Raw genomic sequence first — 22,370 nt, forward strand, 5'->3', positions numbered from 1 at the left:
GTCTTTATCGCTGGAGCAGCTGGAGAGAACTAGGTGCTCTAAGATCTCTACTCATATCACAACCAAGTCAAGCAGAAGAGCCCCCGTTCATCAGGCTCATCGTATGAGCCACGAAGTGCGCTAAATGCTTTCATCGTCCCATTCGTGCTCCCAAATGACTCTGAGGCAGAGACAGTTGTTATCTCCATCCTACTAATGAGGAGGTCGGGATCCAGAGAGAGAAAATCGCCCACCCCAGGCCGTGGAGTTTAGTGGTGGAGCGAGGGATTGAACCTTGGCATCAGATTCTAGAGCCTGTATTTTTAACCTCAGTGCAGGAGTATCACTCTTCCCACAGAAATGTTACACCTGGGAAGGAATGTAGCAATAATCTAATCCAATCAATTTATAAAAGAGGAGCCAAGGTCCAAAGATGTGAGGTTATGAGTTTAAGAGCCCAACCCCGCAGCGTGATAGAGGAGGTGAGAATCCCACGGTTCTTCGGACCACAGGTCTTTCGTGGACCCTGGCAGCTTCCTCTGAGAACTGCAACTGGAAGACCTGCGATTCTGCAGACGCTTATACTCGGCAGTGACTTTCCAGGTCACACATTTACCTGTTTCTGGGGCCGGGTGTTCCCCTCCTCGTCCTCCTCGATGGCTCTTGGACTCAAAAATGTAATTTTCCTCTTTTCTGTTCTTCCCTGAGGAACCACGATCTACAGGAAATAAACAGAACATATATTGAAGGTACAGCAGAAACTTCAGAAAACAGACATGAAAATACAGCTATATTTATTTTTTTTAGGATGGATTTAAAGGACTTACAGAATTTATTTCTCTAGTAAACCTAAGTCTGTGTTGGGTACTAGCGCACTAGGTGGCTCCTGTGACCAGTTTCGTAATGCGGAGGATGGCGCTGGAACAAAACTGGTGGCAGAGGGAGGGGGAGAGGCACACGGCACCGGAAACCCTACCCTGACCCGGGAGGAGGAAGGAGAGGCCTCAGCTTGAAAAGTCAAGGGTAATGTCTGGACTTCATAGAATGGAAGGCAGAAGACCTCCACAGAGGTTTTCTTTTAAAAAATGAACAGAGCGGGTGCCTGGGTGGCTCAGGTGGTTTAAGCATCTGCCTTCGGCTCAGGTGGTGATCACAGGGTCCTGGGATTGAGTCCTGCGTCCCGCTCCCTGCTCTGTGGGGAGCCTGCTTCTCCCTCTGAACCTCCCCTCTCTCGTGCTCTCTCATTCTCTCTCTCAAGTAAATAAGGTCTTAAAGAAAAAGTGAGCAGTGAGCATACACAGGGCATTCAAACACGCGCTTCGACGTTCTCACCCAACCCTACTTGGCAGGGGTTCATCGCTTCATGTGCTCTGGTTTGGTCAGAGAGGTTTGGCTCCTGCCCAGGTTCTTTCGAGTAGTAAGTGGGTCACAGGGCTGGGGTTTGGTTTATTTATTTTTACTTTTTTTTTTTTTTTTTTTGAGAGAGAGAGAGGGAGAGAGAGACTGTGTGCCTGTGCCAGGAAGTGCTGGAAGGTGCAGAGGGAGAGGAAGAGAGAGAATCTTAACCAGCCAAGCCACCCAGGCGCCCCAGGGCTGGGATTTAAACCCAGGTGTGTCTAACTGCTTATGGGAGGAAACCAGCCCTTGTGATGTAATAAAATGTCGTTAATTGCTTACTCTATTCAGTTAGACGATACTATTGAGAGCGAATAGTGAGAAAGGTCAAATCTTAGGACTTTTATCCCAGGTCTGATGAGCCACGACTGGACCATTGTATCATCTCCTATCTAGGAATGGACATTTGTGTGCTTATTGCATTGACACTATAATGAGATGAGCCAGTGGAGTGGCCCTCCTGCTGCGATCACAGGGGAGGCTGTGGGACTATATAACTCTCAGTGACAATATATTAGAAATGATGAATTGACATGGGGAATTTTACTGAGAAACAAAACCAAATTTTAAAGCTCCTGTGCTCATAGGTAATCAACAGGTACGTTAGTAACTCCTACAAATGAAACCAGGCGACTTAAACGTAGTATTTACAAAATTCTTTGTAAATTGTTCTAAGGGATATGCCAGGATTTACTAAGGATCACAAAAATCAAGAGCTTGATGGAAAATTGTAAAGTTACTGCAGGCAGAAAGCCATGGCTTAAACTGATTGTAGCAGTCACAGGCTAACGCTGTTAAAGAGAAGGGACTGCAAATACATTTATTTTCAATAAGGCATCCTTGACACTCCTTTTCACTGAGGCCTGCAAGCCATTCGTCACCATACAGCGTGGACCTTGTCCAGGATTTAGTGTGAAATATCCCCGACTATGGCCCCCCTCTCTGTCCTCATGGCCACAGACTTAGGTCTCTGTCACCTTTAACTCAAGCACTGCCAGAGCCTCTAACTGGGCGGGATGTGTCTGCAAAGGCTCCTCCTCCAGGAGGCTGGGCCAGGTTTGCTACTAGCCCAGGCCGCCCCAGGCTCCCTGCTTTCTGTGGTCCTTCTCCAGGTTACTCAAAAGGACCCATCCAGGCCACCTGTATAGGGCCAGTAATGTGGGCTGTCATCCATAAACTCCAGGCCCCAAGAGAATGAAAGACACGAGGAAGACATATGCAATTCCTTGTAGGCCAGCAAATCAGATTTACCTTTCAAGTTGATTGCTATGATTGTCCGTTTGACTGTGGTGGTGGAAGGCCCGCACCCATCCAGAACCGTGAGTGGAGCAAAAGGAAGAGGAGCAGCCAGTGGGAGACTATACTCATGGACAAAGGGATGGCTGCCTGGAGCTGTGGGGACCTGTGTCCCAGTAGGATGGGAACAGGGACTACTGAATTTAAGCCATTGGGGCTGGTGGAGCGCTGAGGCTATTGAGAACATGGGCTGTCCTCCACATGGCAAACTGAATTCAACTCCTTTGGATTTTGTGGACCAATTAAAAATTCAAAGTGATTTTTGTGGCCAATTTAGGGTTGTCAATTTTTTATTTTGCCAAATAAAGATATTGAAAGAAATGGCCATTTACGAAGGCCATTGCCTTCACTTCATGATAAAGTGAGGAAATGTGTAAACCCACAGAACATAATACATAAAAAGGACAGCTCTTTAAATGGAATAAATTCAGCCTTATAAAAAGTGGACTGCTTTGTCCTTTTTTCTCTCATTTTTGCCATGAATGAATGAAAGGTTTATTATGGGTGGGTACTGTTCCTTCCTCTGCTGTCTTTGGGACTAAATTCGGTTACCCTCCTTCTTGACTCCACCGGTCTAGAAGCCTTAGTGGGCTTTCAAGGTCCCCATATTGCCCTCGAATCCCAACAAGCACCCTTCCCTTTGAATAGCTAGGATCACCTGCTTCCATAATTGTCATTCCCAAACCCATTTGTTCATGCAATTAACTAGAACCCTTGTTTTCCATATATTCAAATTCTTTCTCCCATTGTTCAGAGCACAGTGGAATGTCCACACCTGTTGCAGGCAGGGCCACCTATCCACGAGGCACAATGGGCACAGAGCCTGCAAAATGTTTCAATTTGATTTCCCTTAAAATCACAAAACACAAAAACACAATACATACGATAATAACACATAATCTAGCCTGTATTACATTAATCTCTATACCAACACAGTCATAAAGAGTAATATTTTTTTTTTTTTTTAAATGGGCCCAGGGAAGTCATAATGCAGATCTGCAAGTAGCCAACCCTGACTTCTCCAGCACCCACTGATCTCTTCCTTCTGAGCTTCTAATGCCCTAATAGAAAGTATTGTACAAGCAGGTCTTAAGGGAACTGTAGCTGTTTCTTGTCTCTGCAACTAAGAGAAAAGGTCTTTGAACTCAAAGAGGCTTGCTGCTGAAGTCGTCACCCCACTGGGGCTGGTATGACACGCTGAGTTAAATTACACACTAGCTGTGTGACCTAAGTTCTTCACCTCTCTGTGTCTCACTGTCTTCATCCATAAAATGTGGATAATGATTCCTGCACATCACCAGTTGCTACAAAGACCAAAGAAGCCACAGTGACAGGTACTCAGGAAGTCCTCTCTCCAATAATAAATCTGGCAGTGGGAAGATCACATGGCTGAGAACTCACGTCCTACTTTTTAAAAATAATGAGCCAGGAATAAAAACACCAAAATTTACCAACCTCCAATTCTTTTCGGAGGATTGGCTCATTTGTCTTTTACCCAGTAGAAAAATATAAAATAACTACATTCACAATCCCCCTCCAACCGTCTCCTTCCATCGGAGATGAGCGATAGCTCATCCTCATTCTGAGGAGGAACTCGGTACTGGGGCCACCACTGCACTGTTTTTATTTTTTATTTGAATTAATTGTCTTACAGGCTTGTCTTTCTCTTACCCGAGGTTCCTAGTGAAAGCCACTGCCCTCAAATGCTCCAGCAAAAATTCGTCAGGCACGAATAGCTACTGAGAGACTAGATTATGTTTACATACAATGTCTCATGCAATCCTTGTAGCAACACTGTGAGAAGATATTATTGTCCTCTCACAGACAGGTTGAGAGCAGTTAGTTCCCTGGATCCTAGTAACTCGTGGGGCTGGAATTAGAACCCAGGACTGGTCCAGAGTTGGAGCATTTCTACTCAGCCATACTGCTCTCAGAGCCACAGATCCAAGAACTTGAGAGTTGAGACTGTATTTATTTACTACTATCTAGGCAAATCAAAATCCCTAGGCAAAAACCTTTTCCTTAGGAAGTCTGAGACAAAGGCCTATTAAGGATGTAGCGGAGAAAGAGGTTAATCATACTTAGAAAGGGGATCTTGCCTTGGAGATGGGTTCATGTGGAAAACTAGACAAATTCATTCTGCATCTTCAGTTGCCAATGGTGAAGAGTATTTTCTTAGCTGCCCTCACTCCTTGGGGAGAGAAAGCCAGTGCTGTAGGAGGTGGGAGGGATCCGGCATTAGGGAGAGGGCAGTGCACACACAGGAGACTTAAGAAAACACAATTGTCACAGACTAGAATTTTCAGGGGATTTGTCCTGCCCAAGTCGGTATTTGAAATGTAAATTTCTGTTTTCCACATTTCAGGGAGGAATTCACCGTCATTTCCCAGACCGATTCACTTTTCCTAGACGCCAACATATGTAACACCCGAGAGAAATGCTTCACTTCCACGTGTCCTACGGTAGGCTCTAACGAGAGTGACAAGTCAGAACAAACAAGACAAAGATAGCATTTGCTTCTGTAAATAAATTTTCTAATAACCCTTTTAGAAAAGTTAATGTCTTAGGAAATGATTTTTCCCTTTTCTGAATGACCTATTGTGTTACACGTACACGCATAGCCTTGCATTCACGGAGGGAGTTGGAAGCTGGATATGAGTTAATTTCATTTTCAGTCACCATAGAACATGCAGGCATGTTCTGGAAGGAAGGTGGAAATACCAGCTGGAAAAGTGACTACAATATGGGCTTGCATTCCAGAATGTTCTATGGCTTCCTGCAACCACCTGCCAACTAACACAGACAACAGAATTGTTCTTTGTCACTATTCACTGGCAGAGCACACTGCATGCTGCAAAGTCGGGAAGAGGGAGCTCTCTTCAGGAAATGTTCTGGATCGTTCTAGGATAAGATCTGTCCATTTCCGAAAACAGCTGAATTTCTTGGAGCCTAACAGGCTATTCAGCTATGCTGCTGTTTATCAGGCTCCAACAAATTCAAACTACCTTCCCAGAAATGTTGTTTCATGGTTTCAGGATGTTTTCTCAATAAGAAAAGAGACAGTCCAGCATAATGAAAAGATGAAATACCCACAAAAAATACAGCGTACATGAAAAAATCCCTTTGAATACCATTTATAAGGGTATCCTCTCTGGAAAAAACACGTCCTGCAATAAATCAAAGGTCACAGTTTCTCCCTGAAGCTACCACCAGAAAGAAGCTGAAGGGCGAGGCTTTGGCACATTTCGGGGAGGGGAATGTGAGAAAGTGCGGGCCGAGCCCCATGTGACCCTACAGAAATCGCGCATTCCCCCAAGTCCGTGCTCCCTCTGGATCCTTTTTTTTTTTTTTTAATTTAAGATTATATTTATTTATTTGACAGAAAGAAACACAGCAAGAGAGGGAACGCAAGCAGGGGCAGAGGGAACTGGCTTCCCGCCAGGTAGTCTGACTTGGGGCTCCATCCCAGGATGCTGGGATCACGACCCCAGCTGAAGGCAGACGCTTAACAACTGAGCCACCCAGGCGCCCCCATCTGGATCCTTAGGGAATCTGGCTGACTTGTTGGGCTGGACATGAATCCTCCAGTTTCAAAAAAAACTGGACTCACTGTAAACGTGGATCCACCACTTTTCTAGCACTCTGCAGTGCTGGGGGGCAGATTTCTTTCCTCCGGCTGGGCGAGAGAGAAGACCTGAGGACCAAGGGGACAGGCTCTGCAGAGAGAAGACCTGAGCACGCAGGGGACAGGCTCTGCAGATGCAGGCATGGCTAACAATCCAGCCATGGAGCCTCTGCGCACTGAGCACAGGCAGCTGGGACGCTGTGCAGCCCCTACCCCAGCGCGGAGGGCACAGAGCAGGCGTTCCCCGCCTAACCCAGTGTTTGCACACATCCTTGGTTTTATCCTTAGTAACATGCTTAGGAGAAATTCATTTTGTAAAAAAGATTTTATTTATTTGACAGAGAGAGAGAGAAAGCAAGAGGGGGAAAAAGCAGAGGGAGTAGAAGAGGGAGAAGCAGGCTTCCCACTGAGCAGGGAGTCTGATGCAGAGCTCCATCCCAGGACCCTGAGATCATGAACTAGCTGAAGGCAGATGCTTAACGAATGAGCCACCCAGGCGCCGCAGAAATTCCCAGTTGTGAGATAACTGAATCAGGCCCCATGCAGATTTAATGCTTCAGAACCCGCCCTCTAGAAGACTATACTAAATTTTTAAAAAAGATTTATTTATTTTAGAGCGAGTGCTCGCAGAGGGGAGGGGCAGAGGGAGAGAGAGAGAGAGAGTCTTAAGCAGATTCCCCAGTGAGAGGGGAGCCCTGGCAGGGCTTGATCTCAGGGCCCTGAGATCACCACTGGAACAGAAACCAAAACCAAGCTTCACGGAAGCTGCCGCCCAGGCACCTGTGACTGTACTAATTCTAATCCCACCCAAAGTGCATGATCTTGTTTCTCTGAGCTTTGTACAGTAATTATATTTTTTCCCCTGCTTATGTGACATAGGAAAAACTGCATTTCATCACTTTCTGTACTACATTATCACTATTAATCCTAGTTTATCTTTAACATACCTTCAATGAGTTGTTTCTTTTATCCTCACAACATGTCCATGGGGGAAGGAAGTGGCAGAAAATTTAACTTGTCCATTTGTATCATACTAGCTGATGATCCTTGAAAAACCCAGGCACAGGTTGCCAACAGTGGTGCATTTTAAAATGTATTTACGTTATGCTGGGTAGAGGATAACTTACCTTGCATGAAATCAGAGGCTGGGGACGCTAGTGTGGGGGTCTTAGGGATGGGGAGGGAGGAGATAGTTGCCGTCTCAACAAACCTCTTGTTCAGAGGGCCCTTTCAAACATTTGCAAAGTTCTGTCCTTCTCTTCCCACTTTCTCCACCCTGGACTTTTCAAATACTGTGTTTTCTTTCTTCACCCATTCCAACCCACCTACCCTCTAGCACCCATCAGTTTGTTCTCTGTATTTATGAATCGGTTTTTTGGGGCATTTGTTTCTTTTTTTTTTTTTTTAAGATTTTATTTATTTATTTGACAGATAGAGATCACAAGTAGGCAGAGAGGCAGGCAGAGAGAAGGAAGAAGGCTCTTCACGGAGCAGAGAGCCCGATGTGGGGCTCGATCCCAGGACTCTGGGATCATGACCTGAGCCAAAGGCAGAGGCTTTAACCCACTGAGCCACTCAGGCGCCCCTGGGTGTTTGTTTCTTAAAAAAGTTTTTGTTTTTGAGGGATATGTAATAACACACAAATATACTCCTGAGAAAAATAAAAGTTTCATAAACATAACGTGTTCCTAATTTTGATAAAAGTGAATAAATGTCCAAAAAAAAAAAAACCCTACCAGAACTGATAAATGAATTAAGTAAATTTGTGGGATACAAAATTAATATACAGAAATCTGTTCCATTTCTATACATTAATAATGAAGTAGAAGAAAGAAAAATTTTAAAAAATCCTATTTACAATGGAACCAATAAGAATAAAATATCTAGGAATAAACTTAATCTAGGAGGTGAAAGATTTGTCTGAAAATTATAAAATGCTGATGAAAGAAACTGATGATACAAACAAATCGAAAAACATTCCATGTTCATGGATTGGAAGAACCAATATTGTGAAAATGTCTATAATACCTAAAGCAATCCAGATTTAAGGCAATCCCTACCAAAATACCAATAGCATTTTCCACAAAACTAGAAAAAATAATCCTAAAATTTATATGGAACCACAAAAAAATCCCAATGTTGTAGGATTGCAAAAGCAATCTTGAGAAAGAAGAACAAAGTTGGAGGTATCACAATCCTAGATTTCAAGATATATTACAAAGCTGTAGCAATCAAAACAGTATGGTACTGGCATTAAAATAGACACATAAATCAATGGAACAGGATAGAAAATCAAAAACGAAAGCCACAACTATATGGTCAAAGGAAGCAAGAATATACAATGGGGAAAAGATAGTCTTTTCAATAAATGGTGTTGGAAAAACTGGACAGACACATACAAAAGAATGAAACTAGACCACTTTCTAACACCACACACAAAAATAAACTCAAAAAGGATTAAGGACCTAAATGTGAGATCTGAAACCATAAAACCCCTAGAAGAAAACACAGGCAGTGATTTCTTTAATGTCAGCTGTAGAAACATTTTTCTAGATATGTCTCCTCAGGCAAGGGAGACAAAAACAAAATTAAAATATTGGGACTACATCAAAGTAAAAAAACTTTTGCATAACAAATGAAACCATCAATAAAATGACAAAGCAGGGGCGCCTGGGTGGCTCAGTGGATTAAAGCCTCTGCCTTGGGCTCGGGTCATGATCCCGGGGTCCTGGGATCGAGCCCCGCATCGGGCTCTCTGCTCAGTGGGGAGCCTGCTTCTTCCTTTCTCTCTGCCTGCCTCTCTGCCTATTGTGATCTCCGTCTGTCAAATAAATAAATAAAAATCTTAAAAAAAATAAATAAAATGACAAGGCAACCTACTAAATGGGAGAAGATATTTGCAAATGATATATCCAGTAATGGGTTAACATCCGAAATATATAAATAACTTAATAAATCTAACACCAAAAAACTCCCACAAAGAAACAAAAAACAACCTTTGATTAAAAATGGGCAGAAGATCTAAAGACATTTTTCCAAAGAAGATATATAAATAGCCAACAGACACATGAAAAGATGCTCAACACCACTAACCATCAGGGAAATGCAAATCAAAACCACAATGAGCTCTCGCCTCACACCTGAACACAAAACCTGAACACAAAAAACAAGGAATACAAGTTTTGATGAGGACGTGGGAAAAAAAGAATCTTTGTATACTGTTGGTGGCAATGTGAGCTGGTAAAATCACTATGGAAAACAACATGGAGTTACCTCAAAAAATTAAAAACAGAATTACCATATGATCTAGTAATTCCACTACAGGGGTGTTTACCCAAAGAAAACATAACACTAATTTAAAAAGATACACGAGCCCCTTTGTTTACAACAGCATTATTTACAACAGCCAAGATATGGAAGCAGCCCAAGAGCCCAGGATTTCACTCATTGAAATTAAGAAACAAAACAAAGAAAAAAAGGAAACAAAGCCAAAAAACCATATTCTTAAATACAGAGAACAAACTGGTGGTTGGCAGAGGGGAGGGGTCTAGGAGTTCAGGTGAAGTAGGTGAAGGGGATTGAGAGCACACTTATCATGAGGAGCACTGAGTAATGCAGAGAATTGTTGAATCACTCTATTGTGCACCTGAAACTAGAACACTAGTTTAATATAATATATTAATTTATATATTATATAGTTACATAATTATTATATATTAATAATTACTATATATATTATATAATTAAAATTATATATTATATATTAATTTTTAATATAATTAATACAATTAATGTATTAATTATATTAAAAAAGTGAATAAATGTGCATACGGGGCACCTGGGTGGCTCAGTGGGTTAAGCGGCTGCCTTCAGCTCAGATCGTGATCCCAGGGTCTTGGGATTGAGCCCCGCATCAGGCTCCTTGCTTGGTAGGAGAACCTGCTTCTCCCTTTCCCTCTGCCTCCTGTTCCCTTACTTGCGCTCTATCTCTCTGTGAAATGAATAAATAAAATCTTAAAAAAAAAAAAGTGTGTACGTATGTGCATAAATTGAAGTGACCAGAAAAAAATGTAACAAAATGTTAACGGTGAGTTTTGCTAGATGGTTTTAATTTTTTCTTTATATTTTTCTGTAGTTTTCAAATTTTCTACAGTAAATATGTATTTAATAGTTAGGAAGAACAATACATATTATAAATATGTTATTATATTATAATATAATGTATAATATAGTAACTGGACATTTAATCTCTCTGCATCTGTGAAACTCCATTCCTTACATCTTTATAACCAAAGTCAGAGGCTTATTATCAAAAAAGGACAACACAGAGACTGCAAATTCTTTTCAAACTGAGTGCCGGCTCCCATCCAGTGGTGGTGTAGCCTGGAGCACTGTTTTCAAAGAAATTTCAAAGAAATTCTGAGGCTGAGTGCTCACTGACCAGGAGACAGCGCTGGGATCGGGGAGCACTCTGGCCTGGATACCAGTACAAGCATCAGGCTATGGATCATTCCCGAAGCTCTCTCAGGGCTGTGGGGGCTTAGAGGTTGTCTGCTTGAAATCGCTTACTGACTGGTGAGGAGACAGGCCCAGAGTATGAAGCAGCTTGCTCAAGTTTCTAAAGGCCAAGCCAAGACTAGACCCAAATTAAGGAGACATGGGCTTTGGTCTCCTCTCTGTCTTCAGCTAATCCACTCACACCCATGTGAGACTCTCTACCACAGAGACCCTGTGAGAACTCCTCTGTCCTATCCGCCAGCTCTTCAGCTCTTCCCTGCTGCCCAGAGCACAAGTCTCCCCTGACTTTGGCCTCGTGGTTGGGGGTCAGGGGTCGGCGGAGTGGGGAGGGGGGGGGGGTTGTGTCTTCTCCATTCATACCTTCCATTCTGGGAAAAGGGACTACAAGGCTTGTCTGGACTGACTGATTTGCCCAGCAGGTGGCAGTACCAACAAGGGAGAGACCCAACGCAGGGGCACCGAAAGCACCTAAATCTAAGCCCAAAGTGGAAGGTTTTGTGTAGATGCTCTTATGCATAAACAATGAATCTCGGAATATTGAAAAAACAAAATAAATTAGAAGTGCCCCCCAAAATAAATAAGTAAACAAATAGTAGATAAACAAAAGATGGGAAAGAAATATCCCCAAATATTAAAAGTTGTTTTTAGTAAAGGGTGGTATTTCAAGTCATTTTTATTTTTTATTATTTGCATCATCTGCAACGAACAAAAAATTTTCATCAAGAAGTTCTTAAAATAGTGACGGAATATTTTCATATAATGTAGGCAGAATTGGGAGTACTGAGAAGACATTTACAAATGCGTACAGAAATGTGATCTTCTATATTTCTGTCTATGTCATCAACAAATACAAACGTGCAAAACTAAATTTAAGATGATAGAATGCTAATCCTTCAGCGGTATGAATATATTTAAAATTCTTTTTTTTTAAATTTTTTTAAAAGATTTTATTTATTTATTTGTTAGAGAGAGAGAGAGAGAGCTTGAGCACAGGCAGACAGAGTGGCAGGCAGAGGCAGAGGGAGAAGCAGGCTCCCTGATGAGCAAGGAGCCCGATGCGGGACTCAATCCTAGGATGCTGGGATCATGACCTGAGCCGAAGGCAGCCGCTTAACCAACTGGGCCACCCAGGCGTCCCTATATTTAAAATTCTTATTAGCCTTATTAGAAAATACAAAAAATTACAGATTTAGTTAAATTGGGGACAAAACACTGAATTGCTGCCACATGCAACCATTTCCATGTGACATATATTTTCATTACCTTCACTTGCTTAGTGTGAAGAGGAATTACATGGATGCATAGGGGTTATGCTGTTTCATCTCAAAATAACCTAAAATTTAACACTTAGGGCATTTGTTTCCTTAATACAGGTGTTGAAATTTCCTAATTCTAGCTTATTTACTAATAAATGTGCTGGTCTCTCCGGAGTATGCATGAATGTATGAATGTATTTAGTAGGTGTTCCTTACTATATATAACCAGTGCAAATAGATTTTTTTTTCCTTTTTGGCCAAATTCTTCATTTTAACTCTCTTCTTTCTTGTATTTCCTAAACACTCATCAAATATAACTGTAATTTTTTTTAAGATTTTATTTATTTATTTGTCAAAGAGAGAGAGAGAGAGCACAAGTAGGCAGAGTGGCAGGCAGAGGCAGAGAGAGAAGCAGGTTCCCTACTGAGCAAGAAGCCCGATGTGGGACTCGATTCCAGAACCCTGGGATCATGACCTGAGCTGAAGGCAACGGCTTAACTGACTGAGCCACCCAGGTGCCCCAAATATAACCTGAATTTTGAAGCCAAGTGTCACCGTAGAAAATAAGACTGTGGAGCACCTGCTCAGGTCCTTACCTGGTATCACAGGACTGGTTTGACTCTCTGGTCCCCCAAACATGGAATGATTCCTCTTCTCCGTGTTTGATAACGCTGGTGGCTGGTTTTGGACAGGGACTTTCAGGGACTTTTCCAAGAAGGAGCTTGCTGCTGCATCTTTGCTTGGTCCTGTGGCTCTAGGCTGGGCAGTTGCTGTGTGGGTCACCGTCTTCCGGTCAAGGCTCACTGGAACATGGAAGAGCTACTGTTGGGTGTGGGGTTTCTTTTCTACTCTAAAACCACTAAATTTGGTGGGGGCGCCTGGGTGGCCCAATTGGTAAAGTGAGCGACTCTTAGTTTTAGCTCAGGTCACGATCTCAAGGTCATATGATAGAGCCCCATGTTGGGCTCTGAGCTCAGTGGGGAGTCTACTTACCTCCTTCTCCCTCTGTACCTCCCCCTTCCTCTCTCTCTCTCTCTCTCTCTCTCAAATAAATAAATAAATAAATCTTAAAAAAAAAAACAAAAACCCTAAATTTGCTGTAGATTTAGTCATGGGTATTTGGGAATAATAATCATCTAAGGCATGTCAGAGCCCCATAAAAAACTTCTCTCTCTTCAATGGGTAAATTGTTTTCTCTTCTCTTCCAATAATTGACTTTCTAAATGTCACCCATATATCAACAAAAACAAAGCTTAAATCTAAGGTTTTGAGATTCTACATCCTTCTTCAAACCAGCACCTTCATTACACTTTCTGAAGTTTCCTTCTTTCTTGCAGTATCCTTTTGTGTAGGTAGATGACATTATAAGATGGATTTATAGTCCTGACTTAGGCACACCCAGCACACTATAAATTTTCAAAAAAATTTATTAAAACAAAATCCTAACTCACTTCAGTTTTTAAAAAAAATATTTTATTTATTTATTTGACAGACAGAGATCACAAGTAGGCAGAGAGGCAGGCAGAGAGAGAGGGAGAAGCAGGCTTCGTGCTGAGTAGAGAGCCTGATGCAGGGCTCGATCCCAGGACCCTGAGATCATGGCCTGAGCTGAAGGCAGAGGCTTAACCCCCTGAGCCACCCAGGTACCCCAACTCACCTTAGTTTTTTAAAAAACCATAATCTTTTTAAAAAGATTTTATTTATTTATTTATTTGACAGAGAAAGAGAGACAGTGAGAGAGGGAACACAAGCAGGGGGAGTGGGAGAGGGAGAAGGAGGCTTCCTGCTGAGCAGGGAACCCGATGTGGGGCTCAATCCCAGGACCCTGGGATCATGACCTGAGCCGAAGGCAAACACTTAATGACTGAGCCACCCAGGTGCCCCTAAAAACCATATTCTACACAAATTTTTTAGGATGGGGAAGAATCTTTTAGAAAACTGAAAGCAATTTTTGAAAAAGGTAAGCAATATAAAAGGTTTGACATTTAGAACCCAGATTAAGACTCCTACTAAATGCTCATTTAATTTAAGGCCTAGCTTATTCACATGAAGTTATACCTGAAACTGGGTAGAAAAAGAGCAATAGTGAGTTTGCATTTTATTATAAGAATACAGACATCCCTTCTCTCCCGCTGCCTGAAAAGGCCATGCAGCTGACTCACAATTTTGGCAGAAAGCCTCATCAGACCCATCAGGACACTGCTCCACTCCATCACAAGCCAGCGTGATGTCAATGCAACAGCCATCGTCACAAAAGAAGTGGTAGCGTGAGCAAACCTTCAGGCATCCTGTTTACAAACAGTCTCATGTTACAGGAATGTGGGAACAGTCAGCACTTCATCGTGTTCTGTGTTTTGATTCACAAAGACTAAATGTACAGTGAAATGCTTTGGGGTCTAGAGATGCAAATAATGGGGAGCCACGTAACAGTGTGAGCTGGAGCAACAGGTTTCTAGGTAGTGAAGGGTATCTCCTTGACCTCCTGGCTATGTTCTGAGGCACCACCATGGGCTCTTGTCTCAGCGCCATTCTCCAGGCAACAGTGCCGCAGAGGTGCAAGCAGAGGAGTAGCCGCTCTGGGCTTCTCCAGACAGCCCTGGCTTTGCTCCCTCCCAGCTCTCCCTCTGCATTCCTTCGTTCATCCCATCATCTCTGGGGGCCTCCTAATGCTCTCACCTAGCCAGCTTAATTAGAGACACCATTTTACACATGCTATGTCTCGTCTTGTTTCCTAAGTAATAATTTTTGCTGAGATTAACTTTCTACTAGTGAACTCTGTTGACTACCATATATCCTTGGTGCTCTCAAGAATAATCAAGATCTTTAGTTACTAGCTGGTACAAATTTGTTTTCCTTAAATAAGGACAAGCGGTCTCCAAAAAATTGTCCAAAAAATTGCCTCCCTTGTGGAGCTGTTAGGAGTTTTTAATCTACAGTGTGATCCATGGGAGTTACCTGTATTTTCTTTAAAGACATTCCCCCGCTCCAGATTAAGCCAACTTTGCCAGACTTAGCTATACAACAACTGCAGGACAACTTTTACTCTGGTTAATGCAGACTAAAAGTTATCAGGCTAGAAGTAGCTCTAATGGAACTTCATAATTTCCCGGGTACAGGAGGAGCTAGACAATTCTCTCAGGACATGAGAGCGTAGTAGATGATATTCTACTGAAACAAATGGTTGAGCCCAGGTGAAATCCTGGATACATATTACTTTGGAAGGCAGTTAAATTGGGGCCTGGGAAAGGAGTCCCTCTGGGTACAAGGCAGTTTGAAAATACCTTGACCCAGAAGGAAGAAGAGAAGAAATGGTGTAGAAGCTCCTGAGAAAGAAAAGGAAGCAAAGAGCTTCAGTTATGACCAAGGATTTCAGCCCAGAAGGGGGGAAATTCCTTCTGTTTCAGGAAAGGAGCTTAGAAAAAAAGTGAAGGGGAACTAGGTTACCCTGAATACCAAGCAGGATATAGCTACTGCTCACATTGTTAAGATCATGACATGAAAATCCCAAATATCTCAAGGTTTTACTTATTCATTTGTAGTCTGGGAGATAGATTGGTATTTGTAACTTATCCATTCATTTCTAGATTAGTGGTCTCTAGTTGTTTTTTTTGACCGCCCATCTGATCAATACATATAGTATTATATATTATACATATTAGTAAATACATATCTCCATCTAGAAATAATATGCATATACTACTATACTAACATATTAAACACATTATAAAAATACTAAAAATTTAAAGGAGAAGATTAAAAATTACTAAAAATATAAATTCAGGTGTCTTCTTCTCCATCCTAAAGATGTCTATCCCTGGGGGATCCTCTTTGGAGACCACTAAACTAGATCATACTGGAGGTGTTTTTTGGCTTGGCATTTGAAGATATGATTTACCCCCAAGCTTGAAAACATGCAGCCTCTATATCCAAAGTCAATCACATTATTATCACATAAGCAGGGGTACATGCTTGTCTGTTTCCCCCAGAAGGTGCTCCCTTGGTTATCATTACAACTGGATTATTAACTGCAAGGCCACTACGTATATAACAGAGGGGAGAGAAACACCTCTCTATCCACACTCTGGTTTTCAGTGTCTCTATGTGGTGTTTTTTCACTTTAGTTCATAGTATGTCACTTCAGTCTAGCGGGAGAGCAATTCCAGATAGCAGTTAATAACACAGCCATTCTTTTTTATTTTCTATATAAAGCTACATACATAAGACCTATATCCAAGTGGCCTTTCAGTAACCAAAAGTGATTCATGTAACTTTCTGCCACTTCAAATACATTTTATTATCATCTCAGAGAAAGGCCAGAAATGGACAACTGGTAATTTACCTTTGGAGCCCTGGGAAATTGGTCTGAGCAAATAAGCCAGGCAAATGCCAGGCTGGTGCAGCGTTGGTCATCGCTTGGGACCTGTGCTTGTATCCCTTTCTCCCTCCCAGGCACCTTGGTTGTACAGAAGCAATCCCTTTCCAACTTCTGTAGGAAGAGTGGGGTATTCCTGCCTTCCTCCTGTGAGCTCTTGACTCACTCTCTATGCAGGTGACCCTGGATCCCAGGATGATAGCACCTGGGTTCTGCGGTCCTCCACAGGGAGTGAGTGGCCAGAGCTGAGGCCGTGTTTCCAATGGCCCTGCTGCAAGCCTAGCATGCCAAGGTACCCAAAAATGTTTTCATTTTTCAGAGTTTATTTATTTATTTTTTTAAGTAATTGCTCTACCCAATGTGGAGCTCAAACCCATGACTCCGAGATTAAGAGTCACACAGTCTTCCAACTGAGCCAGCCAGGTGCCCCTCAAAAACATTCTGAGTAATTGTCGAGCTCTCCTTTGCAGCTGCACTAAGTCAGTGACCTAGCTGGCATCCGGGCTGGCTCGGATTCCTGACCCGGAAGCTCCTCGTACTTGCCATCATGGCTTCAGAGGGCGGCAGTGGCTAGGAGCTTGGTGCCATGGCAGTCCCCAGGCAGTCACCCTCCTTCCTCCAGGGACACTGGAACCTGGGCTGGATGGGGAGTCAGCCAGCCAGATTCAGGATGCTACTTTTGCTCCTGTCCCTGTGGAAGGCAAATGATTAAGGCTGCCAAGTTCTCAGGATTCTAAAATCTTGCTTTGTTTCCAGTACGCATTCTGACCTCTGTGAGATGGAAGACAAGATTGGTGACATACAGTCATTTTCCAATCTTTTTACCCCTATTCCAATTGCTGGCTTAATTACCATCTAATTACTGAGTAATCAGGGATGGCAAAGACATGCTGTGGGTTTACTAGAGCCGTGGCTAGTGACCATGAAGGCTCACTACGTGGGGGAGGGTCCAGGGCCAGGTCTATGGAGCATGCCTCCATCCGCCCAGGGCCTAGCACAGCCCCGCACATCCTGTGTTCCTGCAGACACCGAGAGTAGCTGCGGACCAAAGGACAAGACCCTCAGATACACACTTATCTGTGCATTTCTCCAGTAGGGAGTTGTGGGGGGTTTCCCTCTGCAATACCTCTTCTTTAATGCTCTCAAGTTCCATACATATATTTCTTAAACTTGATGAGCTAATCTTAGAAACATAGATGTTGGGGAAAGTAAGAAACATAGATAAATGAGAAGAGTGAGTTTATGTTGTGCACCAGAGTATGAGACCCATCACATACATGTAAAGCTATATTATTAGTGTATCGAAAAATTTTAAATAGTCCTTTTAAATTGACATACACAATTTAAAAGGACTATTAAAATCTTTAATTTTAATTTGTTTTAAATACGCTTCTTAGCTGAACTCTCTGAACATACATATCATACAGACTGCTCACCTTTAAACAACATTCTCTCTGGGAAAAACCACGATTGTTTTTTGTGAAAGCAAGTCAGGCAAGATGAATCTAGAGGGCCCTGTGGTTCACACAGTCTACTCTTGTCCCCGGAGCCTCCACTACCCCAACCTAGCAGTGCCCAAATGTAATGGAGCCTATTTTTGTCACAGCTTTAGAGGAGACTCTTATTTAACAACAACCAAAAATAGAATGGAAGGGGGTGCCTGGGTGGCTCTATTGGTTAAGCGACCGACTCTGGATCTCAGCTCAGGTCTTGATCTCCGTGTATGAGTTCAAGCCCTGGGTTGAGCTCCATGCTGGACATGGAGTCTACTTAAAAAAAAAAAAAAAAAAAAAAAAAAGAATGGTAGAGCCCATGAAATGCAGTCAGAATATCAAATGCCAGTGTAATACCATCCTCCCATGAAGAGCTGGCGTCGGTTGGCCACTGTGAATGCAAGGGAAGGACCTTCCTCTCACCTCCCGTGGAGAAGGCCACCGGGAGCACTGTCACTGAGACGTTGTCGGAGCTTCTCTGCCCGGCGGTGTCCATCACCGTGAGCTGAAAGGTGTATGTTCCCTCTTGTAAGTGGGACAGCTTGAGGGTTCCTGACTGAGGCACCTGACACCCGAACAGGAAAGAGCACATTCAGTAAAGAGAGAAAGGCATGGAGTCCAGCAGCCCCCACTAGCCTTGAAGTAGTCCTGTGACTCGCCTCTCCACTCCTGGTCCAAGGATGTGAACTACTAAATCACATGTTATTTTGGCAGTTTGCCCCACTTAGAATTCACAATGCTCAGTTTTATCTGGGCTGATGCTATCCTTGACTGACAACACTTCACCTGTCCTTAGCAGCTGCTGTTCTAAACCTCTAACTCCTCCAAGTTCCACACTCAGTGGCTGGTGTCTTCCTTCTCAGCAGATGACCTCATCTGCTTTGAGAAGAAAATCTGGAACATAATTTCGGCCATGAGTATGGCTCCTGCACTCCCCCCATGCTGGGAATGCACCTGTATCTGTAGCTGTTGTCACCTCCTTTCCTCTAGCGGCAAGATGAGCTGTTGCTCCTGCACTCCAGGCCAATCCTCCATCGAGGCCCTGACCCCTTCCCTCTCTGACCTTCAGAACACTGACCCATTAAGTAACTTCTCTTTCAAATGGCTCTGCTATCACTATGCTCAAGTTTCTCTGGACCTAAAACAAACAATAGCAAATAAAAAACCCTACACTCCAAGATCATCTCTAGCCATAAATCATATCTCCTTTCCATTTCAATGTACCTTTTCAAAACCGTGTTCATGCTGCACTTCTGCTTCCATTCGCTCCTTTTCCATTTGTCCTTTATCCCACCCATCTGGTTTCTTTCCTCACCAAACCCCTGAAACTGCTGGTAGAGCTCACTAACAGATCTAGCAAAGGTCACCAGGTTGTCAAGGTCAACAGTACTTGCTAGCCTCGCCTCCCACCAGCTCCCTGTCCACTGGCCCTCTTACTGTGTTTTATAATGTTGGCCACTCCCGGGTTCTGGAACTTCTGACATCCCTGGCTTCTGTTTCTGTGCCTGAGTTCCCCCAGCTGTTCCTTGCTGATCACCCCCAGGGACTTCACTTCTGCTCACTTCCCAAACCTAGGGTCCCTTGATTCTCCATGCCCCTCATGCCACTTTTCAAGCAGCCTCCTGCTCATGGCAAGAGCAATCACTTCTGAGGCTCAGCTGTGATTTCGGGATTCATGTTTGGATGCTCAATCCAGCTACCATATTTTTCAGCCCTGCCAAATACATTATAATGGCTTAATATCCTATTTTTCTAGGAGAAATCCCTTTCTGCTTAAATGAACTAGTCTGGAGAGCAGCTACAAATGAATCCTGACCATTACCTGGTTTATTACAGGGCTGCATTAACGCTCTTGAAGGCACAGAGAGTTGCTGCCCCATGAGAACTATCCGATGGGGTTTGTATGCATGAAATCCTAGAATTAAGGTTCCTGCATATGACCCTGGCTTTGAGGCTTTGTCAGGACTATATACACACACCAGCAGAAGGCGTTACCATTACTCAGAAGCAATGGAAGGAGATACAGTCATTGCCATGTTTCAGGCCTCTCAGGAATTAGTCACCTGGAGCTCTGGTTAAGCACAGATTTCCCAGCCCAGCCTCAGAGTCTCACTCAGAGGGTCTGAGTGAGGGATGGATCTGGGCATCTGTGCATAACAGGCACATCCAGATGACGCACCGATGACACCAGAGGAAATGTGAGTGAAGTGGTTAAGAGAGGAGTCTGGCATCCAACAGAGCTGGATTGGCCAGGTTCACCGTGTGCCACTTGTGTGACCTTGCTCAAGTCACATAATCTACTTAAGCTTCAGTTTCTTCATCTGTGATATGAAGTAATAATGGCACCTACTTTATAAGGATCAAATGAGACAGCTATGTAAAAAGAGCTTAATATAGGGCTTACATAGAATTATAGATATATATCAAAAGATCTTGAGATATAGTAAATACTTAAATATATCCATTATCTCCCTTGTTTAGTTCTCATCTCAAGCTGAGTCACCCAGTTTTTATAGACAGGGAAATGAAATCTCAATAATGTGACTGTCACTCACTGATGGGTGACAGAATTGAGACCTCCAGGTGTAAAACCGGTTATAAGCGGTCAATCACTCTCCTTGAAAAAGCTGTAAGCTGGACAGCTGGCAAAGAAGGCCACTGGTCCTTTGTGTTTTATTTCAAAGAGAAGTTAAGCAGTGTTCACTGCCACATGGTTAACGTGATCTTCAGGCCCAGCTACGCTAAAAGAACATCAAACAGGGGTCACTTCTGTGAGACCTAAAACACTACCTGAGGGGCACGCAGAGAGAAAGCTGAAGATGACAAGATAATTGCAGTCTGGAGTGGGACACTGATCCTCGGGAACAAGAGGGTGCTGCGATGTCTGAGAACAGCAGAGATTCAGATGAGCGGGATTTAAAATGAGACAAGAACTGTGGTTTGAGACTGCAGGGTCGAATTGAACCCCTGTTGTCTTTCACATCCCATATCCAATCCATCAAGAAATCCTATTGGCTCTACTTTAAAGATTTTATTTATTTATTTGACAGAGATCACAAGTACGCAGACAGGCAGGCGGTGGTGGGGGGCGGCGGAAAGCAGGTGCCGAGCAGAGAGCCCGATGTGGGGCTTGATCCCAGGACCCTGAGATCATGACCTGAGCCGAAGGCAGAGGCTTAACCCACTGAGCCACTCAGGTGCCCCTGTTGGTCCTACTTTAAAAACACATCCAGGGGCGCCTGGGTGGCTCAGTCAGCTGGGCGTCAGACTCTGGATTTTTGGCTTAGGTCATGATCTCAGGGTCATGAGACCAAGCACCCCAGTGGGCTCTGTGCTCAGTGCAGAGTCTGTTTGGGGTTCTCTCCCTCTACTTCTGCTGAACCCCCAATTACATGCTCTCTCTAAATAAATTAATGGGTTCTTTTTTAAAAATCCAGAATTAGGGGCGCCTGGGTGGCTCAGTGGGTTAAAGTCTCTGCCTTCGGCTCAGGTCATGATCCCAGGGTCCTGGGATCGAGCCCCGCATCGGGCTTCTGCTCAGCGGGGAGCCTGCTTCCTCCTCTCTCTCTGCCTGCCTCTCTGCCTACTTGTGATCTCTGTCTGTCAAATAAATAAATAAAATCTTAAAAAAAAAAAAAAATCCAGAATTTAAAAAAAAACAAACCTGAATTTAACCACTTCTGATCACGTCCACTGTCACTGTCACCATCCTGCTCTGAGCCCATTCTGGTCTGAGCCCACCGTCTCTAGCCCGAGTCATTGCAGTAGTCGAGATTTGCACTCCAGTGGGATTGGGGCCCAGCATCCCTTTCTTCTGGAAACTTCTCCTCCCATCTCTGTACACATGACTGGAAGGTAAGTGTCAGTTGTGACTTCTCCCTGTGGCTGCAGGAGTGTGAGGCTGAACCAAGGGGAGCCAATGACTGCAAGGGGCAGGTGGTGGTAAAGCTGGTGCAGGTATTGGACTCTCACTCTCTCCGGCTCAGAATCAGGGAGGCCTTGTTGGGGGGCAGCAATGTAACAGGTGAGACCACTACTTATTGCTTCTTGGGACAAATGGGTACATGGGCTGATGATGACCACACTGAGCCCTGCAGCCTCCAGTAAGTTGCTGCGAGGGAGAGAAGCTGTCCCAGCTGGTCTGCCCAAGTGCAGAGAAGACCTAAGCCTGCAGAAAGCCAACAGACGAGGGCTTTGCTGCCTAGGTACATGAGAGGAGAGGGAAGACTGTAGGATTGAACAGAATGACATTTGTAAGGTCAGGGCGACCCTGAGTGGGGTCGTAGGAGCGAGCTAGAGGTGAAGTGAATGGAGATTTAAAGACACCAGGGAGACCCTGAAGCAAGGGATCTAGATGGGCCATCTTCATGGGCCCTATCATTACCCAGGCCTGTGCCCGAGCCCCTTGGATGTCAACATTTAACACACTAGGATTA

General features: G+C 43.7%; 1 protein-coding gene across 1 annotated transcript in view; it reads right to left on the bottom strand.

The window, feature by feature from the left end:
* The window catches only part of LOC111147646 (LDL receptor related protein 11), a 46,845-nt gene that overhangs the window by 6,051 nt on the left and 18,424 nt on the right, over positions 1 to 22,370 (bottom strand). The window contains exons 3-6 of the mRNA XM_022503840.1: positions 18,358 to 18,499; positions 14,232 to 14,357; positions 12,666 to 12,872; positions 596 to 697 (exon numbers count right to left, since the gene is read on the bottom strand). Coding sequence (XP_022359548.1) covers positions 596 to 697; positions 12,666 to 12,872; positions 14,232 to 14,357; positions 18,358 to 18,499 — 577 coding nt within the window. The remainder of the gene's footprint in view (positions 1 to 595; positions 698 to 12,665; positions 12,873 to 14,231; positions 14,358 to 18,357; positions 18,500 to 22,370) is intronic.

The sequence above is a fragment of the Enhydra lutris genome, unplaced genomic scaffold (genome assembly GCF_002288905.1).
Source record: "Enhydra lutris kenyoni isolate GAN:26980312 unplaced genomic scaffold, ASM228890v2 scaffoldscaffold17, whole genome shotgun sequence".
Lineage (NCBI taxonomy): Eukaryota > Metazoa > Chordata > Mammalia > Carnivora > Mustelidae > Enhydra > Enhydra lutris.